The 18723-nt window shown below is 47.7% G+C and overlaps 2 protein-coding genes across 2 annotated transcripts in view; one reads left to right on the top strand and one right to left on the bottom strand.

Annotated features, from left to right (window-relative positions):
* Positions 1–14561, bottom strand: part of CDHR5 (cadherin related family member 5) — an 83642-nt gene extending 69081 nt beyond the window's left edge. Inside the window, 1 exon segment of the mRNA XM_048484566.1 lies at positions 14269–14561. Coding sequence (XP_048340523.1) covers positions 14269–14561 — 293 coding nt within the window.
* Positions 14479–18723, top strand: part of DRD4 (dopamine receptor D4) — a 42302-nt gene continuing 38057 nt past the window's right edge. The window contains exon 1 of the mRNA XM_048486392.1: positions 14479–15749. Within this exon, the coding sequence (XP_048342349.1) occupies positions 15495–15749 (255 nt within the window). The 5' untranslated portion in view covers positions 14479–15494. The remainder of the gene's footprint in view (positions 15750–18723) is intronic.

An 18723-nucleotide genomic window follows, 5' to 3' on the forward strand; every position in this document is an offset into this window, starting at 1 on the left:
CCACTGGGCATGGGGTTTCCAACTCATCAGCATAAAAAAGGTTAGAAAAGTAGCTATGCCAATTAAGTGGGGAAATTGATGAGGTTGATGTCAAGCCCACATTACATGGTCCATTAATTAGATACCAGAACTGCTTGGAATTATTTGTTGTGGTCGCGTGTAAAAGTTGGTTCCATTTAAGTTCCGCTAGATATTGCTGTTTCTGTTGTATGCAATGTTGGAGACAGCGCTTTAGGTTCTGAAGACTAGCAAGATCCGTGTTGGAACTAGATCTTCTGAATCTCCTATATAGGGACCTTATTTGTTGGTTAATTTTAATACATTCCTTTGTCAAACCAGGGAATTTTTTGAACTTCTTGTATCTCCCTCTGGGATGGTCTCTTTGCTTATCAAAGAATTTGTCACTCATTGGTAATTAAGTTGTCAAACAGCTCTCTATCCCCACTCCTGGACTACTGTTTGCTTTTAATTATAAATTCCCATTTTAAATTGGAAACAAAAGGCAATTCTTTATAAAAGCTTTTAAAAGTGACCTCTAGTTTGTGATGACCATTTCAAATCTAAAAAATGTAGATCATTGTTGATGGATTCAGGATTTGTGGTAGACTCAACAGCAAGAGAAAACACCACTAAAGGGAGATGGTCACCAAGGCATAATCATCGACAACAAACTGGGGAAAATTGAACCCAAAAGTTGAGGGGAAACAAGGACATAATCTATCACCACACTGCAAACCATTGGCTGGACATAAAAGTAAAGCCATCTGCATTAGAGAACTTTTCTCAAACCATCTTCAACCAAAGTTTGTTGAAACAGCATAGCAAATTATGGCTAAATTAAGACCTGCAAAATTACTGATTTGATCTTTTGATTGCCGAACTGCAGGAGTAAATAAAAATTGTATTACTTAGGAGTCACAGGTCACACTGTCCAATACAAAGAGTATCACACAGTTGCCCACTCTAGCATTAAAATCACCAGCCAAAAATTATTTTCTAATAGAGGGAAAGTTGTTTCTCCCCAAATCTCTTCAACGTAAGTAATGAAATTCCTTCCCAAGTTCTCAACAGCATACCATGAGTTAAGCCTGTGGGGATATAAACATTTACTATGATCCAAGAAGACTTTCCTAGGTGAATTGTAATGGCTTGTGCTACAGGGGGACAGCTTGGTAAAACTGCGAAGTTGATATATTTGGAAACTAGAATAGTTAAACCACCAGAAGGGCGTCCATATTTTTTTACTCTAGAAGCGCTAAGGCAGTGTGAGCGATAACCATTAAAGATTATATCAGTAGATGCCCAAGTTTCTTGAAGTAGGATCAAATCAAATTTTCTCAAATCTATATATATAAAAAGCAAACAGTGACTTTGTTAGTCACTCCCTAACGCCGAAATGGCTGGACGGATCGCCCCCAAATTTTCACATGACATTCCTCCCTGTTGCGGGTAGGTAATCAGACCTTCAAATCACCAAAAGTCCATACCTGAGCCAGGTAAAACGTCTTTTTCATGGCGCACCAGGCCACGAAGCTGGCTGTGTTTAACTGTCACCCTTAGAATGCTCGTGCAGCCTGTCTGTCTGTGGCCTGAGAGCTTAGAATGTTCGCGCAGATGGGCAGAGATGAGCAGTGAAAACAGTAAATAGGTAACACTGTTAGGTAATACAAGTGGAAATGAAACACATACACACTTTGCTGTGTGAGATCGCCAGGTGGGGTTCCCCTCACACGCAGGTAACTTTTCACTCTCTCTGTGCCCTCCTCACCCACTGCTACCACACAATACAACATTCAGCTCATCCTCACACAATTCCTCACTCTTGCCCTCCTCTCCCTCACATCTAACCACCACTTACCCACTTCCTCATCCATATTCGCCACATCTCTCTTTTAATACTAAAAAGCTGCAGCTGGAGTTTGCTTTCTTTCTTTCTAAGAAAATCCATCGGGTGGGGCTTAACCAATACTTACTGGGACTCTGCTTCTTTTGCACATGTGCCCCTTTAAGAACTCCATAGGGAACTGGTCTTCCTCGATCTGATGCTCTCACCACTCCTGCGCCTGCCTCTGCTGCCTGACTGGGATAGCCTCCTTGCCTTACCCAAGCCAGGACTGTGCGTGTCAACCAGCCTCATGGAGAGCAGGATTCGCACTCTGGACAGTTCCGCTGTTGTGGGAATGGAAAGGGTTACCTTATACTAAAAACACAAGGCACCACCATATAACAATGTGAATTGAAAAGGGAAAGAGGGATTCCATTTGACCACCCCAAAAGGCTATGCTGTGGATCATTGGACCTGCATGGACATCTGTGTGGGTTGCGGACTGTGATGAGAAGGACAAGGTTGTTACCAGCAACGCGTGGCTGTGGGCCCCTCGCTTAGTAGGGAAATACTAAAACCAGTGGGATTTCGATAATTCCCTCCCTGCTCCAACCAGCAACATTCCAGGAGAGGAATTCAATACTTGGGGAATTTCTCAGTCAATTACCATCACCTAGGGACACAATATCAGTTACATTTTGTTGAATACAACCATTTTTTAAATTAACCAAATTAGCTGATGGTGGAGACAAAATTGTGTCAGACCTAGCATTACTCGTATGATGGACAATAGCCTTTGTTGGAAGCTTAAATACAGTATCTGGAGAGTCAGCAGGAGGATTTGATGAACTTGGAGACCGGTTTGCGTTTGAACAAGACACTTCCTTATCTAAGTTCAGCCCATTAGGCGCCTTCATGATATTGATGAATTGTAATCTAGTGAGTCAAGCACTTTATTTTCCAGTGCTGCGTGAGAGAGAAAAAGCCAAAAGTTCTTTTAAAATGTCTGCAAGCCGTTTTATTTGTGGTGAGTGGAATAGGCCACTCTTTACTGTTGAGAAAAGTGAAATATAAATTCTTCTATTTTATTTAGGATAAAGAATATCTTTTTATCTCACAGTCCACCCCCTTGGGTTGACTGTCATTCTACCAAATATATCTCAGCCATCCTATTCTTCCAGTTAATCTAAGAGGTCTAAGGTGAGAGCCTTCAGTGTTAGCAAAAATAAGTCCACTACACCCCTCCTCTGGATTGGGTCAGCTGCCGGAGTATTAGATGGAGCATTTCCCTTTTTAGTCTCTACAAAAGCAACAACTCTGCTAGCCTAAGAGCTAGAGATTGGCCTAAGGTCTACCACTGAAACTCGCACTTGAGGATTGTAAACTAGGTCTTTCTAATCCAGGAGCTTTTCCACATTTTTAAAATATTGGTTCTGACTCCATGCATCTTTGGTTTATCCCCTGATTTCCACACACATTTTTGTGTCGTAGTTTTCTCCCCAATGCTTTCCCACTTCTTTTAAGACTTACTTGCAACAATGTAAAATGTTGTGTTTCTTTAAAATAAGGGTGTGTGTGAAAGGGCCTGAGAGAATGAGGTGACTGGAGAGGGACTGTGAAGAGTCTGTGCTGAACTGAGAGAAAATCAGTGTGCAAAACTTGGGGGAGACAGTAGTCTGTGTTGAACTGTGAAAGAGAGAGTCAGTCTGTGATGTACTGAAAGAGAGAGGTGTAGTCTGTGCTAAACCTATAGCATTATATGAAGTATAGAATTGCCAAAGAAATAGGAAGAAACATTGAGAGACTATAAATGGGGTCAAATCCTAATAGGATCTCAGAGATGTAAAGGAGTGAGAGAGTGGATTGATGTAAAGTGAAAGTCACCTCAGCAGAAGTTGTCTCAGTTTTTTAATTTATTGTAAATTATTTCTTGAAACATTTAAGCTAAAGAATATATACAAACAAAATTGTAATTTGTTAAATGTAATCTGGAATGTCACACTAGTAATTTCCTCAGGACCATGTAGCCCTTCAAAACTGCTCTCTCACAGTTCTCTCAGAACTTTTTCAACCCCACTTACCTTACAAGATGTCTGTTGTGAGGAGAGGAAGGGAAGCAGTTTGTTAGTCACTTTGAGACTCCTTATGGTTGAAAAAAGCAGGGTATAAATCCAAATTCTTCTCTCCTCTTCTTCTAACATGGCTGAGGCACCTGCTGACAAAGGTCAAGCAATACCACTGGCCACCCTGCCTGAGCCTTAAAGGAAGACCACACCACAGGACCCTGAAATGGCGACTAGGCCTCCATTGAGTAGGATGTGTGTAGTCGTACCCACGAGGTCCCAATAAAGAGACGAGATGCGGAGATTTCATCTGGTGGAGAGGGCCAGCAGCAGGAAGTGCGGGATCCCGTGATCCTGGCAACTTCTCGTGCGCTCGCCCCTCACACCTTTTATTGGGGTTTCAATGGGGGCATGTAAAGGGGTCGGGCAGGCGGGAGAACGGGAGGTTGGGAGATCGGGAGATCATCATGTGATGCAATAATGATCTCATCGGGCTGCTACGCGCGGGAGGGAAGCATCCGTGGTCTGGGTCTCCACCTTCACCTGAGGGCAGTGGGAGCCCTTTGTCCCCAGTATGGGACACCTGGGTGACCCGCGGAAAGTCAGGCAGTGTCATGACCCGTGGACTCCATGGGGGGAGTGGGGATTGGGGGGAGCGTGCAGGCGCCCGGAAGGTCGAGCCGGGTGCACCGGCATGCCTGGCGCTTTCCCACGGTTCTGTTGGGTTCGGGCCTCACCCTCTACATCTCCCTCGCTTTCTTTATATTTTAGGGAAGGAAGCTGAATTAGTTTTGGGTAATTTAGGGGGATGCTTTGCCTCCCCCAGGGAATTGCTCAAGCTGGCTGAGTTGTTTGTGCAGCATGAGGACCTGGTTGCGGGCGTAGGGGAAAGCCTGTCAAAGGCTTTCTACAAATGTTGCAAGCAAAAGCAGATAATAATATTGAACAAGACAAAGACCCTAATAAACAAGGCATACAATCAAAACCAATGAAGAACTGGTACATAATAGTATTTAACCATCCCCCCGGCAGCAAACTCCAAAGGGCTGTCTTCACCACCAGTGAGGTAACACATCATCATATTCTCAGGATTAGATACAACATCTTGTAAACTCACTAACACTTTCATATGGGATCAAATGGAGAATTATCAGAGAGATTAAAACAACACATATTATGTACATTCTCACCAACCTTGGTGATGCAGTAGTAACAAATAATCAATAGCGGCACGACATTCAAAGTCGCTGACGAAGTTCTTGTTGCCTCGGGAGGCCGGAGCATCCAGAGCTGTGGGAGGTGGAATTAATGGATTTTGGTAAGGGCACAGGCACAGCCGGCCAATAGTCTTAGTGATTATAGGTGGCGAAGTCTGGGGACTCCCCACCAGGGAGGTCGCGAGGGAGACGTAGACTCGGCTTTTGAAAGTGGGCAACCGCGTCGCTCCGGCAGGAAGGGTCGAGGGAAAGAGCTGAGCCGGGCGACGGGCGCTTGGGCTCCTGGGGTGGAGCATGGGGCAGGGACGGCGGTGGGCATGGCTAAGGCAACAAAGCAGTCCCGGCGGAGAGGCGAAGCGGGATGTAGTTGAAGGTTCTTTCCCCGCAAGTCCAGAACCAGCCCCTGGGGAGGACGATGTTCCCATATATGGGGGGAATGTCCTCAACATGTGTGCAGTTCCAGTTGGCCGAGCCGGTGGCTGGGCTCGGGCCAGTTTCCTGTCCCGCCACATCAGCAATGCGGGCGCAAGTGTTGACCTCGGTGGGTTGGCTGCACGGTTTGGGTGATGAGAGAGAGGGCGCCGGGCGGGGAGTGGTTTGGGCAACGGGTCCCCAGTCGGCGCCATGGAGCACCGGATAGACATAGGCTCATAAAAGGGCTCAGGCCGGACTCTTCCAGGAAATCTCCAGGGGGGGCTTTGCAGGACCGGGGAGTAGGCAGGAGCTTAGCAAGCTTCCCACCGGTGATATTGGCCCAGGCAGAAGGGGATGAAACGCTGGCGGCGGCAGCGAACCGCCCCAGATGTTGACTTGGCTGAGCTCCATAAGGGTTGGCGACCGAAAGGCCACCGGCAAGAAGCAGCAGAGCAGGCAGAGATGATGATGGTGACCGCAGAAAGTTTGGCGGTGATGATCGCAAAGATGGCAGCGCAGAGACCCTCGGGTGTCTCGGGGCAGCCTTGCTGTTGCAGCAGCTCTCGAAGCCATCGGGTCGTTGCCTTGACGATCTCCCCAAGTCATCTGGATCCTCAAGCCGCTTCCTGGCGCTGGCGGGCGGGTTCCTGTCAGGGCCGCGGGACCGGATCTTCCAGAGAGATTCAGCCTCCACATCTCCTCGGGATAGGGTTGGTTTCCCTTCTGGTGCCACCATCTCCATGGGTTGGCTGGACATGGCTAAGCTTCAGAATCCACTGGGGACCTGTAGGGAGAGGGATTGAAGCATACCCCCCTTCCCCCAGGTTACGAGGGAGGCCGGGCCCCAGCCAAGCTTGGTCTTGGCTTCTATAAGTGGGAAAGTGGGCCTTGGAGGACCAGGTTTGAATTCTGTCAGCAATTTCAATTTCAATTCTGCAGGGGGGGCAGGCCATGCTGAGGCCCCACCTACTCCCCCCCTTCTTTAATTTGTTTTGGACGTGAGCGGGGGGCTGAAGGGCAGGGCTTTAATTCTATGTGGAGTTGGCTTCAAAAGACGCCATAAGAATAAGCGTCCGGAGAGAGGGTCAATGAACCCCCCAAGAGGGGATGGCGAGTGGGACCGTCGAGGAATTGTGGGTATGCATAAATTTAATTTGCAGGACAAAGGGACTTTAGAGAGCTGCGTTTAGAGCAGGGGATGCTGCCAGAATAAAGCAAAACAATCACACACTAATTTGGGAAAGTTGGTCTCTGGGACAAAAGGGACTGGGGAGGTTCCACCCTGGGGGGCAAATATACTTCAGCCCGTGATCGCAGGGGTTGAGGCAGACATGATGCGTTCAGGTAAATTTGGGTTCGAATTTGAGTATCTTGGGGAAATGCCGCCTCGCCCGAGGAAACCACTCCCTTAAGGGGCGGTTTCGCTGCAAAGCACTGGCCTTTGGACATTGTGACATTGATATAGCTGCCAGGCGCTGGGCAATCACAAGCCAAACAGGCTTGTGAGTGAATTTGGTGCGGCAGCCCCTTTTTTAATCTGGGGCCTGTCCTGGCAGTGCTGCGGTACCAGGATGGGCCCAGATTTTAATCCAGGGAGGGCCAGTCAGCCAATTGGCCCTCCCGCCTTTGCTGGTTGAAAAAATAGAACAAAGTGAGAGAGAAGGAGGGTGTTCCAGAGCGGGGGCTCTGGGGTGGAGGTAGAAAACACAGTCAGAGCTGGGGGGTGGGGATCTCAACGTGGCCAGCTGTTATCTGTTCTTCTTCTGGGTAGCGGCCATGGTGGGAGTGGATTTATCCATCCCAGATAAGAGTCGTCTTTACTTGACTCATGAGATCCCTTCCCCACAAGTTAACATGGATATCCAAAACGATGGGGCGGACTGTGAGCTGCCGCTCGAGCCCTGGACTGCGGACTGTGAGCGGGCGGGTGCTCCGTCTCACGGTCTGCTTCCCCCCCACCCCCCAGATGCGCGGGCAAGCCTCGGTTGGCCACTGATCAGGCCACTCGGCTGCTCTGATGACGGTTACGTCGGCGCCGGTGTCCACAAGTCCCTTGAATGGACACCCTTCTAAAATGAGCTCCAGGTACGGGCGGGAGCTACCGATGGGCGTTTCTACCGCCGCCACGGTGGTGCCGGTTGTGCCCCGATGGCGATTTGGGCTCGTGGCCTTTATTGAATCAGCGGCAGGCAGCGTGTGGGGCAGGAGGATCAGCTGTGCGCAGCTGGTTCCGCTGGGCAACTCCTGCGGGATGTTTGTCCACACCTGAATGTGAACGGCTCCTTGGTGTGTGGAGTCGATGACTCCCGGAACGACAAACAGTCCCTGCTCAGCGGCGGAGGCTTTGGGCAAGATTAACCCGACAGCCTCTGGGGGGATGGGATCGCTGTACTGGGTTGGAGCAACGAGGATCTCATGGGGGAACTTGAGGGGAAAAGGTTGGGTACAGGAGAGAGAGATACCGCTGGGAGGAGGTGGTTTGGGTTCGGGCCTCGGTTCTCGGGGCTGGTTTAGTATTCTCCTCCTTGGTCCTGGGCTGGGGAGAGGCCCGGGTAAGAGTTTCCCGACAGGCACTCGCTCCTCCAGTGAAAGCCCTCCCGGCATCGGGGGCATTTGGTCCGGGGCTTTCCTGGGGGCCTTCGTCTCCCAGGGGAGAACCCCCCTCCGTCGGGGTTGTAAGCCCCCCCACCGGGTGACCTACAATCCCTCCGGAAGTGTCCCCGCTTGCCGCAGTTGAAGCATTCGTCTTGGGGCTGTCCCCGGGTGGTGGAGAGTGCTGCGGCTAGGAGGCTGGCCTGATGGGCAGAAGATCCGATATCCTGGCAAGTCGGCCAGCTCGGGGTTCTTCCCTAAGCCCGTGATCGCCCTGCGGCACTCAGCAGAGGCGTTCTCTTTGGCGAGGCGCATGAGGAGCTCATGTTGGGCTGTGTCGTTGTCAACTTGTCTCTGCAGGGCCTCCTGGAGCCTGTTCAGGAATTCAGCGTAAGGCTCCTGAGGCTTCTGCCGAACGTTGGAAAAGCTCTGGGTTGGCTGTCTGGCAGCGGGCACTCTTACAAACGCCTTGTAGGCGCAGTCAGAGGCAACCTTAAGGGTGGCCTCCGGCAGGACGATCTGCGCGTTGGGAAGGGCGAAGCCTTCACAGCCATAGAGCTGCACGGCAGTATAGGCACCGCCAGAGGCTGCTCCTCTGCTTATGCATTGTTGGCGGTATTCGCTTTCCCAAACAACATATTGCGCAGGGTTCAAGAGCATGTGAAAAGTGGTTTTCCAGTCCTCCGGAACCATTACGTGATTCCATATGACTGCTTCCAGCATGCCTCTCACATAGGGGCTGGTGATCCCCACGTCCCGTATTGCCTTGCGGAGCTCAGTGAGAACGTTAAAGCCTACGGGGCGATACTCAACGACTCGCTGGACAACGCCGTCCTCCCCCACGTGGTCAGTGTAGTGGGCTGGGCAGACAGCGAGGAGATCGGCATCGTCTTCCGTCAGGGTTTCCTTCCTCTGCAGATCGTGGGTAATACGCTCTGCTAGAGTTTTGAAACTCGTGCCATTACGTGGCATTGACGGAGGTGCGGTGGCTTCAGAAACGGGAGGGGGAAGCGGAACAGAAGGCGGAGCAGAAGGAGGAGGCGGCAGGGCCGCGAGAGCACGAGTGGGAGAGTTTGAAACGGGAGAAGGACAGGCGTCCTGCTTAGTGGATAGAAAAAGTTCCGGGCTTGAAATTGTAGGTGAAAGATCAAAAGGAGGGAGATCCATGGCAAAGACACCATGGACCTGCAGGCTGATGGCAACATAACACTGTCTCCACGTCAGTAGCAGCGACATCGGCATGCGAGGCTCTCTGTGCAGAGTGCGCCCGATGTTTTCCCAGTCCTTAAGATTGAATGTCCCCCTTTCTGGGTACCATGGACATTGCCTATCAATCTCCTCAACCAATTTGCGCAGCTCCCCTCTCTTTATGGAGACCCTGCCGCGTTTTGCTAGCGCTTTCAGTTCGCTAACGTGCTTGTCAAAAGCCGTGCTTTTACAAGCGCCCATGCTTACCGGTGGTTCATCCAGGACGCAGAGAGTGTCCTAGGAACGCGAATCCCTGGAATGGCGCTCCGATCCAGCCGGATGGTTACGGTTTTACCGAGGGGGTGGGTCCCTGGGATGCACCGGGATCCAGCTGTGGACGATCGGGTAACCGAAGCCCTTTCCCAGGCTGAATGTAAGTCACGGCGGAGGTTTGAGGATTCCCGGGTTTCGGCACCAGCTTGTAGTCGTACCCACGAGGTCCCAATAAAGAGACGAGACGCGGAGATTTCATCTGGTGGAGAGGGCCAGCAGCAGGAAGTGCGGGATCCCGTGATCCTGGCAACTCTCGATGCGCTGCGCCAATCACGCACCTTTTATTGGGGTTTCAATGGGGGCGTGTAAAGGGGTCGGGCAGGCGGGAGAACGGGAGGTCGGGAGAGCGGGAGATCATCATCGGGCTGCTACGTGCGGGAGGAAGCATCCGTGTCTGGGTCTAATCTTCACCTGAGGGCAGGAGCCCTTTTGTCCCTTTGTATGGGACACCTGGTGACCGCGAGTCAGGCAGTTCATGACCCGTGACTCATGGGGGAGGCCGAGGGATTGGGAGCGTGCAGGCGCCCAGAAGGCCGTTAGTCGGCACCCGGGCATTCTGGCGCCTTCACTACGGGGTTCTTGCTGGGTCTCCGTGGGCTCACCCCTACAATGTGGACCCAGGCTTACAGCCTCCCAGAGAACACTCACATTCTGCAAGAATGATGACAGCAGAAGGTCTGGGCCAAAGTGGTTCAAAGGAGGCAAAGTACTTGAATGACTGCATGGATCCCAGGCAGTGAGAACAGTAATTCCTCACAGGATCCTGGTCAAAGCACAATGCAGCCAAGACCTGCTAGCAGAGCAGCTAAGCTTGATTACCTCCCTCCCTATTTAGGGTGAGACTTGAGAAAGCTGCCTTGCTGGTTCATTCAGTCCACTAGGTGCAAGCCTGTGTTCCAGCTCCTGGTCAGCATCTGTTGATGTCCCCAAGCCTTGCTATCTAGTCCTGAAAGAAGTGCCCCAGATGAGACTGGGAATTTTTTAAAGGCATATGTGGAAGAAAATAGATGCCACAATTATGCAAATTTAGAGGGATGGCAGAAGTGCAAAAGAACTGTTCCCAAACCAATTCCAATGCTTGTGGATTGACAGCCAGGAATGAATGTGTGGAAACTCCCCAAGTGTATTCACTATGCTGCATTGGTTCCATATAAGCCAGCCTTCAATACTCATGCCTTTCACAAACAGGGCCAGCTGGCTCCTGAGGGATTTATGATGCCAGGACCAAACTGGATATGGTGGCAAGAGTACTGTGTGGGGATCTCCCATGGGGTTTTGTTTTAAGAACTGTAGTGTGTATTCTTCACACCACAGACACAGTATTAGAAAAATTTAATCTTTTACTCTGCTCACCTCATTTCCCTGTGCAAATCCAGTGCCTTGCCAGTTGTTATTTACCCAAAAAAGGACCCATACAACTGTGTATGTTTTCTCCCATGGGGCAAAGAGAAGTTCAAGGGGTCAATTTGCATCAGCAAAATGGTTGTGCAGGTCTACTAGCCTCCCTCAGTGCCAATGGTCCAATTTGAAATGGGGGCTGAATGACTGCTTTTAAGGCTAAAATAAACAAGAGGGCTCAGTTCATGGATCTCCCCCCATCACATCTAGTATGGCTCTAAGAACTGAATTGATCTGAACATTTATTTAGCTGAAAGGATTTACGGGTCACTCCAGTAACTACCATCTCTCATATTTCTAGGTGTGATGGATAAAAACAAAGATTACTTTGAATTCTCATAGGCTACAATCCAATGCAGAGTTCACTATATTTAAGTCATCAGTTTAAAAGGAATATAAAGTGTTTATCTCTGTTCTTCACTGTGTGTATTTGATGATTGCCCACTGAGATAGCAAGCCTTGATCTTTGTATCAGCCAGTAAGAAGCTGAATAATTGATACTGAATTGGGGAGAAAACAGAACAATCTTCTTGATAAATTCATAGTACAAATTTAACACGATCAGTAAGTGCATTATAGGAACTTTTCCTTTTAGTTCCAGAAAACACTCCCTTGATTTCTCCTCACTCTTCAACAAATTAATCCCATACGTGTAAAAAAATTATGTAGAATATAACTTTGCCTCTCTGAGGGTGGGATGTCACCCAAGGGCCTCCAGCTCTTAAACACTAGTGTGTTATTTAGCTAAATGTCACGATTTCATCATTGGGCACCCAGATTTCTGTTTAATTAGACATTTTAGTACATATTTTATTTCACTTTGTGTTCCTTGTCTTTACTCAAAAGATCAACAGTCAGGCTTTGTCTAGAGAAGGCAATGTTTTTGTGTTGACAAAAGGCAGCTCCCAACTAGATTTTTAAAAGAATTAGCTCTTGCCTATTAACTTTACACATGCATCAGTTTTGCTGCATAAATGTGTGTTCAGCAGACAAGCACTAGAAGTTGTCTTCTAGTTGTTGTTAACAGTATAGATTCTTTTTGAGTACTGGAAACATGCATAATTTAGCACCTAGGAAAACTAGCTGATGAAAGACCACTCTTCATTGTTATAAGAAGACAGAAGACTCGGAGTAGGGGCAACAGCCTATTCTGCTTGTCGTCATCATCACCATCACCACCACCATCATCATCATATCCATCATGCTAAGTATCATATTGGGCAACAAGTGCTCTCCAGCATGTCAACTAATTTGGACCAAACCATTTTAAAAGTCAAAAACAAAACTTCATAGTGATCAGAAACAAATTGGAGTCCTTCCCCACCCACTTCATTGGAAACACCTGCAGGTCTGGCAGTTACAACAGGCAGCCAGCTTGTTCAGCCCTGCCTGGGACAGATCCTCCCTGTAGGTTTGCCTGCCTGCCAGCCAAGCAGAAGTCCACCTGGTGAGATGCCACCTGCTGCCCATGGAAAGGAGTGAGAGTCCTTCCCCACCCATCCCATTGGAAACACCTGCAGGGGGTGGGGTCCTATGTTTATTGATGCTATGTTTATTGATTTTTTTTTGCTTGACGTTATGATTAGTGATGTTTGGTATTACACTGTTGTTGTTCACTGCCCTGAGCCCTTTGGGGGAGGGCGGTATACAAATCGAATAATAAATACAATACAATACAATTGATAAAGGATGTGTGTTATATATTAATTTCAATGAGCCTAGACTGCCACATGATGAACCAGCTGAAATTTCTGGGCCATCTTCAAAGGCAGCCCTACATTACAAATTACAGCAATCCAGTCCAGATAGTACAAAGGCATATGTAACTTTGGCTGGGTCTGTCAAGGGGATGCGTATCTGAATAAACCATGTATCAAGTAATTTTTTAAAATATATATATATATATATATGTAACCAATGGCTCTTTGATATATGTAACCAGCCTGCTATATGTTACCACTGCCATCTGTGCATTCTTTCCTTGACCTCCTGTACCGTATGGCTGTGCATGCTTTGTAGTAAACTAGCCATCCCCTGCCTCTCCTGTCCCGTGAAAAAAGGGTTACAACTGTTATCTTGTTGTAGGCAGAAGACCAGGTGGCTCCTTCACTATCTGTTGCTGACTTTGGGGCAGTCTCAGTTCAGAGGCTGCCTCTGGGACATTGGGAGGGGGGATTTATTAGGGAATACATGGGTCTGTAAATGCCAGTTTCATTAGAATTGGCTTTGCCAAGTATGGTGCTTGAATACCTAATCAATAAATGCTGCTAACCAATTGGCTTAACATTCTGAGACCTAACAGGATCCCTAGCTGGTTTCGCCAAGTGTGGTGCTTGAATACCTCATCAATAAACACTGCTGATTATTGGCTTAACGTTCAGAGACCTAACAGGATTCCACTATGTCTATTTGATTACACATAACATGAAACAACTGGTTACTCAGTGTTAATTGTTGTGTGTTGAGAAACACTTTCATCTTATGTTTGTGGCACTGCAACTAGGATTCGGGTCTGAATTTGGGAAAGATTTGCTTGCCTTGAAGTGTTTGCTTGCCTATAGTGTTGGAGCTCTGCCTAAATTTTAGTTTGGTAAAGTTAAGAGCTTCATGTCTACTTCAATAAATTTTTGAAAATGTTTTTGAAAAAATCCTTTACGGTTATGTTCTATTGACATTATTTTCACATAAATCTTGTCTCCTATAATACTTCCACCATATTTGCAGGGTCGGTGTATATAAAAGATACTGTTACAGAAACTACACCTTCACGTACGTATACTCAATACGTGAGTCATAACAAAGTGAATTTCAAACCATATTCAACAATATCTCAATTTCTGTTCCATTAGATAACTTTAGAAATAATTTCCATAAATTCAACAGGTGAAGCTAAATTTTGAAGCGCTATAAAACCTCTGGATATGGTTTTATTTTGTCATCCTTTTTCAAGCTCATGTGCAAAAATAGATACATACATATGAAAATTAATTATATAACAAATATGCTTTAGCTATAATTGTTGTTAATGCCCAATCTATAATTAGTTACATAGGTTTCAACTGTAACCTGATAGAAAGCAATGTTTCACAATGAAGGCTCTTCTACTGTTTAAAAAATATATACAAATACCAAATAATTTTCTCAGAATCGGATTATCAGTTTGACTTTGTGATACAGGATCCACATATCTTTCTTCCGCTTGGTTTTCTGTTGGGAATATAATAGTTCTCTCGCTTACTTTGTATGGGGACGTGCGCGCTCGGCTTCCCTGCACGGCCCGCTGCGGTGACTGCCGCATGGCAAGCACTTTGCACGAGTGTCGGAGGCGCCAACAGAAGCCAGTGATGTCACTCGTGACGCCACGCAGCTCCCCTCACCCCCGAAGCCGCATCGTTGTAACAAGTGTGAATGCTCGGAACAATGTGTCGCGTGGGCGTTCTTAGAATTCGTGATAGCAACAAGGCCCCTCCTTAACTTCATCGAGCCGCGCTTTGCAAACGCCAGTTCAGGCTGCCCTCTTCCACGATCCATTCCGCCAGTTGGAAGAAACTCACCGGGGGGGGGGGGGGGGAGAGGCCACCTTGCCATGCCTTTGTGCCCTCGTCTATCTACTCACCCCTCCCGCCAAGCCGTCTGACTCTCCGCAAGTCAGGCACGTGGCGCGAGATAGCCACGCTCAGGGCTCAGGATCGGAGAGCAGAGAAATGCTGCAAGTTCGTGGGTCGTCTGGAAAGACCGCTTCCCCGCCCCTTCCTGCTCAAGAAACTTCTGCTTGCTGTCGAGGAGAGCGCCCGCCTGCTACCCAGCGGTGGTGAATTCGGCTGCTGAGCTGACTCATGTGGCGCACCCGCCGGGCGCCAGGGCTGGGAGCCCCAAAGCCGCAGGGATCCGTTGTGCGCGGCGCCGCTGATTGGAGCTGCCATCCCGCCGGCCCTCCTCGTCGGCCCGCTTCGTAATCAGCTTTCTCTCCTCTCCTGGAGGTGACCCGTTTCGCTGGTCACGCTCAGGCCGGTGGCAGCAGCCCTCGCCTCGTGGAGCGCAAAGTAGCAGGGAAGAAAGACAAGCAAGGCGCTTGCCTCGTCTGGCCTGATGGTGGCGACGGGTTCTTCCGCGGCCAAGCGGGAAAACTTTGGCCCGGGGCTTGGGGTTGCTCCGTTGCGGTCGCGCCGTGCCGGCTGAAGTCGCCGCAAGGCAGTAGCGGCCGCCGCACGCGAAGAGCCTCTGCAAGTCGCGCTGCTTTCCCGCTTTCCTGTCCCCCCGGCCGGCTCCGGGATGGAGTGGGGCAGCCTCGGTTTTGAGTGCCGTCCCGCCAGCTCCAGCGAGATGTGAGCTCTGCTGCTGTTGCGACGAGGGCTGGATGGCCGCGGCGAGTCCATGAAACTGCTCCACGGAGAGCTGCCCTTTGGTCCGCGCGGGAGAAGGGCTCTTCTGGGGGTCTCGGCTCCTTAACAGGTGGCGGTGATCATGGGGGCCAACGACACTGCAGGCACATCCAACGACACCTCGGAAATTCAGGAAGGGGAGCCGGACTACAATTTCACCGCGCTGATCTTGGGGATCTTCCTGATCCTCTTCATCATCGGTGGGAACTTGCTGGTGTGCCTCAGCGTCTACACGGAGAAAGCCCTGAAGACCACCACCAACTACTTCATAGTCAGCTTAGCTGTGGCAGACCTGCTCTTGGCCATCCTGGTGTTACCTCTCTATGTCTATTCAGAGGTAAAGATCCATCTTCTCTCCCTAATTTTTTCTCCGACCTTTTCCTTTGTTGTTCTCCTGGGTTTTCCAAGCCCTCTTACTTCAGGAAGGAGCTGTGACAAAGTTGTGGTCATTTCAAAGGAACCCATATTTTAAGGTATTGTGCCTTCTTCTAGAAGGTGAGCTGACTAGCTCCAACGGTTCTAGTACCTTGTGTAGACAATTGTGCAGAAGACTGTATTTCTGCGGTGTAATGTGTCATATGGTACTGCCAGGGAAAGAAAAGCCAAAATTCCTTCTTCAAAGCTGTTGTAAAGGTACAGATGCCTTCTTTTGCATTGAATCCTCCTGTCAGATCACCATGTCGGTGCAAAGATTGCTTTGCATGGAAGCTTTCCACGCATTCTCAAAGGGATCTTCTAGACCCATCTCTGTGAGTTCTGGAAGCCCTGTCTCAGTCTGCACTATTTTTTGCTAGTCAAGAGGACTGCTATGGCTGTCCTGCTTCAGACTTTGAAAGGTATCCAATGGAGAAAGGCTATTGTAGGAAGCTGCTGTGTAGGTTCTGGTGGGAAGATGCGACCATCAAAATCTTTCTGTGTGCCTTTTCCAGGAGCTTGATCAGATAGGTAGGCAGAGGACCCCCACAGACAGATCTTGTGACTGATAAACCACAGGATGCTCCTCTAAGTCCCTGAGAAGACTTGTGTGAACAGAGCCTTCAAATGAAGAAGCTGTTTTTCTGTCCAACTAAATAGATACCATGGTATCCTTATCTGGTCTTGTTTTAAAATTTCTGCTCATATTTCTACCAATTCCACTCCAATGTATGGTCTCAATACATTGAAGAGGACAATATTGCTAAAGTGGTAGCCAAGCCATTCTCAGTGTTGATCTTGAGGGTAGCTGTTGCAGTGAAGCCAGAAAAAAAAACTGTAAACCACAGGTGTTATTCCTACAGGAAGTAAATGGTTGGCTATCTCATTAACACCTGTGTTGGGTGTAGTTCTGTGGTGGCGAACCTTTGGCACTCCAGACTACAATTCCCATCAGCCCCTGCCTGCATGGCCAATTGTCCATGCAGGCAGGGGCTGATGGGAATTATAGTCCATAATATCTGGAGTGCCAAAGGTTCGCCACCACTGGACTAGTTCTTTCTGCTTTCACTAATCACTCTTATCTTAACATTAAGGTCTATCTTAGCATCAAGTCACAACCCTCATTTGTTTTCTATTTGAATAGCACCTCTGATGAATGTCCTCTTTTCTGCCCTTTCAGTAACATGTACATGGCAATATAAATTAAAATTTTATGGTATAGGAGTTTTTCTTGGGAGACATGAGGCTTGTAGATAGGTAATCTGCCCCAAAGTGAGTTTGTTGCAGAAGAAAGGTGCTAGGCTGTGCTGTCTAATGAAAAACTTCTAATGTTCAGCTGTTCAGCCATAATAGTGTGATCCTAAAAGCTTCAGGTCTCTGTGATCCTGAGGAACGGAACTAGGTCGCTTAGAAATGAATTTAACATCATAATCAAATTTCAACCTCGAGGAATATTATGGTTATGCATAGCATGAATACTGCTCATAGCGTTATTGTTCACACCTAAACAGGTTTACTCAGAAGTAAATCTTTCTGAGTTTTTAAGCAAGTGTGCTGAGGAATATAGCTCACTGTTTGCACCTACTTGTCCAGGTGGTAGGTGAGTCGCATGAAAAATGTTTGGATAATCATAAGTTCAGATCAGTGGGAGTGTGGACGATACTCATTGTATTGACTAGCAGATAGGTATATGGAAGTAAACAGGGATCTGGAAAAGCAAATTCCCAAGTAAGCAGAAATGACTGAGAATTCACCTGTTTGTGGCAGATGAAACACATATTGAATTGTCTGGTATTGCATGTTTGGAGAGCCAGCCATTTATTTTGAAGATTTCATTAACTTGATCACTGAACATTTGCAGGGCACGTAGAAAAGACTGGCTGGAAAATAAAATCGTGGGCATATCAAATTAGAAACAAATGGAAATGTGATTTAATATGATTTATTTGTTTGGGTTAATGGGAATTTTGGCCAACATCTGTGAAGACTTGTAAACAAAAAAACCCTCTCAAAGTACCAGTGCCTTAGATCTAATTCAAAGTCATTTGAAGTTAATGGAAGGATTGTGAGGCAGAGGTGTGAGAGAAGCTAAATGTGGAGTAGATTGAATGTCAGGAATATGTATTAGAATATAAATTAGAAACAGTGATGCGACACATACCTCACCCTATTATTATCCATTATCTTAGCAGGCTGTTATTAGACGAAAAAAGCACTTATGTTTCCAAGGGTACCTCTACTTTAAACAAGAAAACGAGCCAGTTGAGCTAAAACATCTTTCCACATGCGTACACAGGTGAATAAAGCTATCCTGTTGTGTTTGCTCTGGGCTTGATCCCAAAATCAAAGAGATGCCTCAAACTTCTCCGCAAATAGCTCTACTTGTGTATTTCACATCACTGTACCTAGCATTTACTTTGTTATGATCAACTTCTTTGTTATGAGAAGGCAGGCCATTGCTGTTGAGAAGTGATGACCAGCATTTTAGAGTTTTGAATTTTGGGATGTGCTAGTTCTTTGTAGCAGAAGAGGTGCTGAGAGTGATTTCTAGAATTCTTGTAGAACAAATAAAACCACCTCAGTGTGATTTTTGGAATGTGTGCGTAACAGTTCATATATTCTTGTTTTTACTAGAGTGAAGATAACTTTTTCTCTAATCTGAATGAACTTTCTCTGTGCAATATGCCATATGTGTACATTTCAAATGCCGAGAAAAATTGAACGTAAAGACTATTTTGTAACGGCTAAGGGAGAACCCGTTTCTGATTCCTACATTCTGGTATGCTACTGACTGGTTAGCTTACGAAGGGCTTCATTAGCCATCACATCACTCCATCCATTTGTTTTTCCATTTGTAAAATGATGGTAGCATTTGTAAAATGATGGTAGCTGACAAA

Source organism: Sphaerodactylus townsendi, linkage group LG02 (genome assembly GCF_021028975.2).
Source record: "Sphaerodactylus townsendi isolate TG3544 linkage group LG02, MPM_Stown_v2.3, whole genome shotgun sequence".
Taxonomy (NCBI): Eukaryota; Metazoa; Chordata; class Lepidosauria; order Squamata; family Sphaerodactylidae; genus Sphaerodactylus; species Sphaerodactylus townsendi.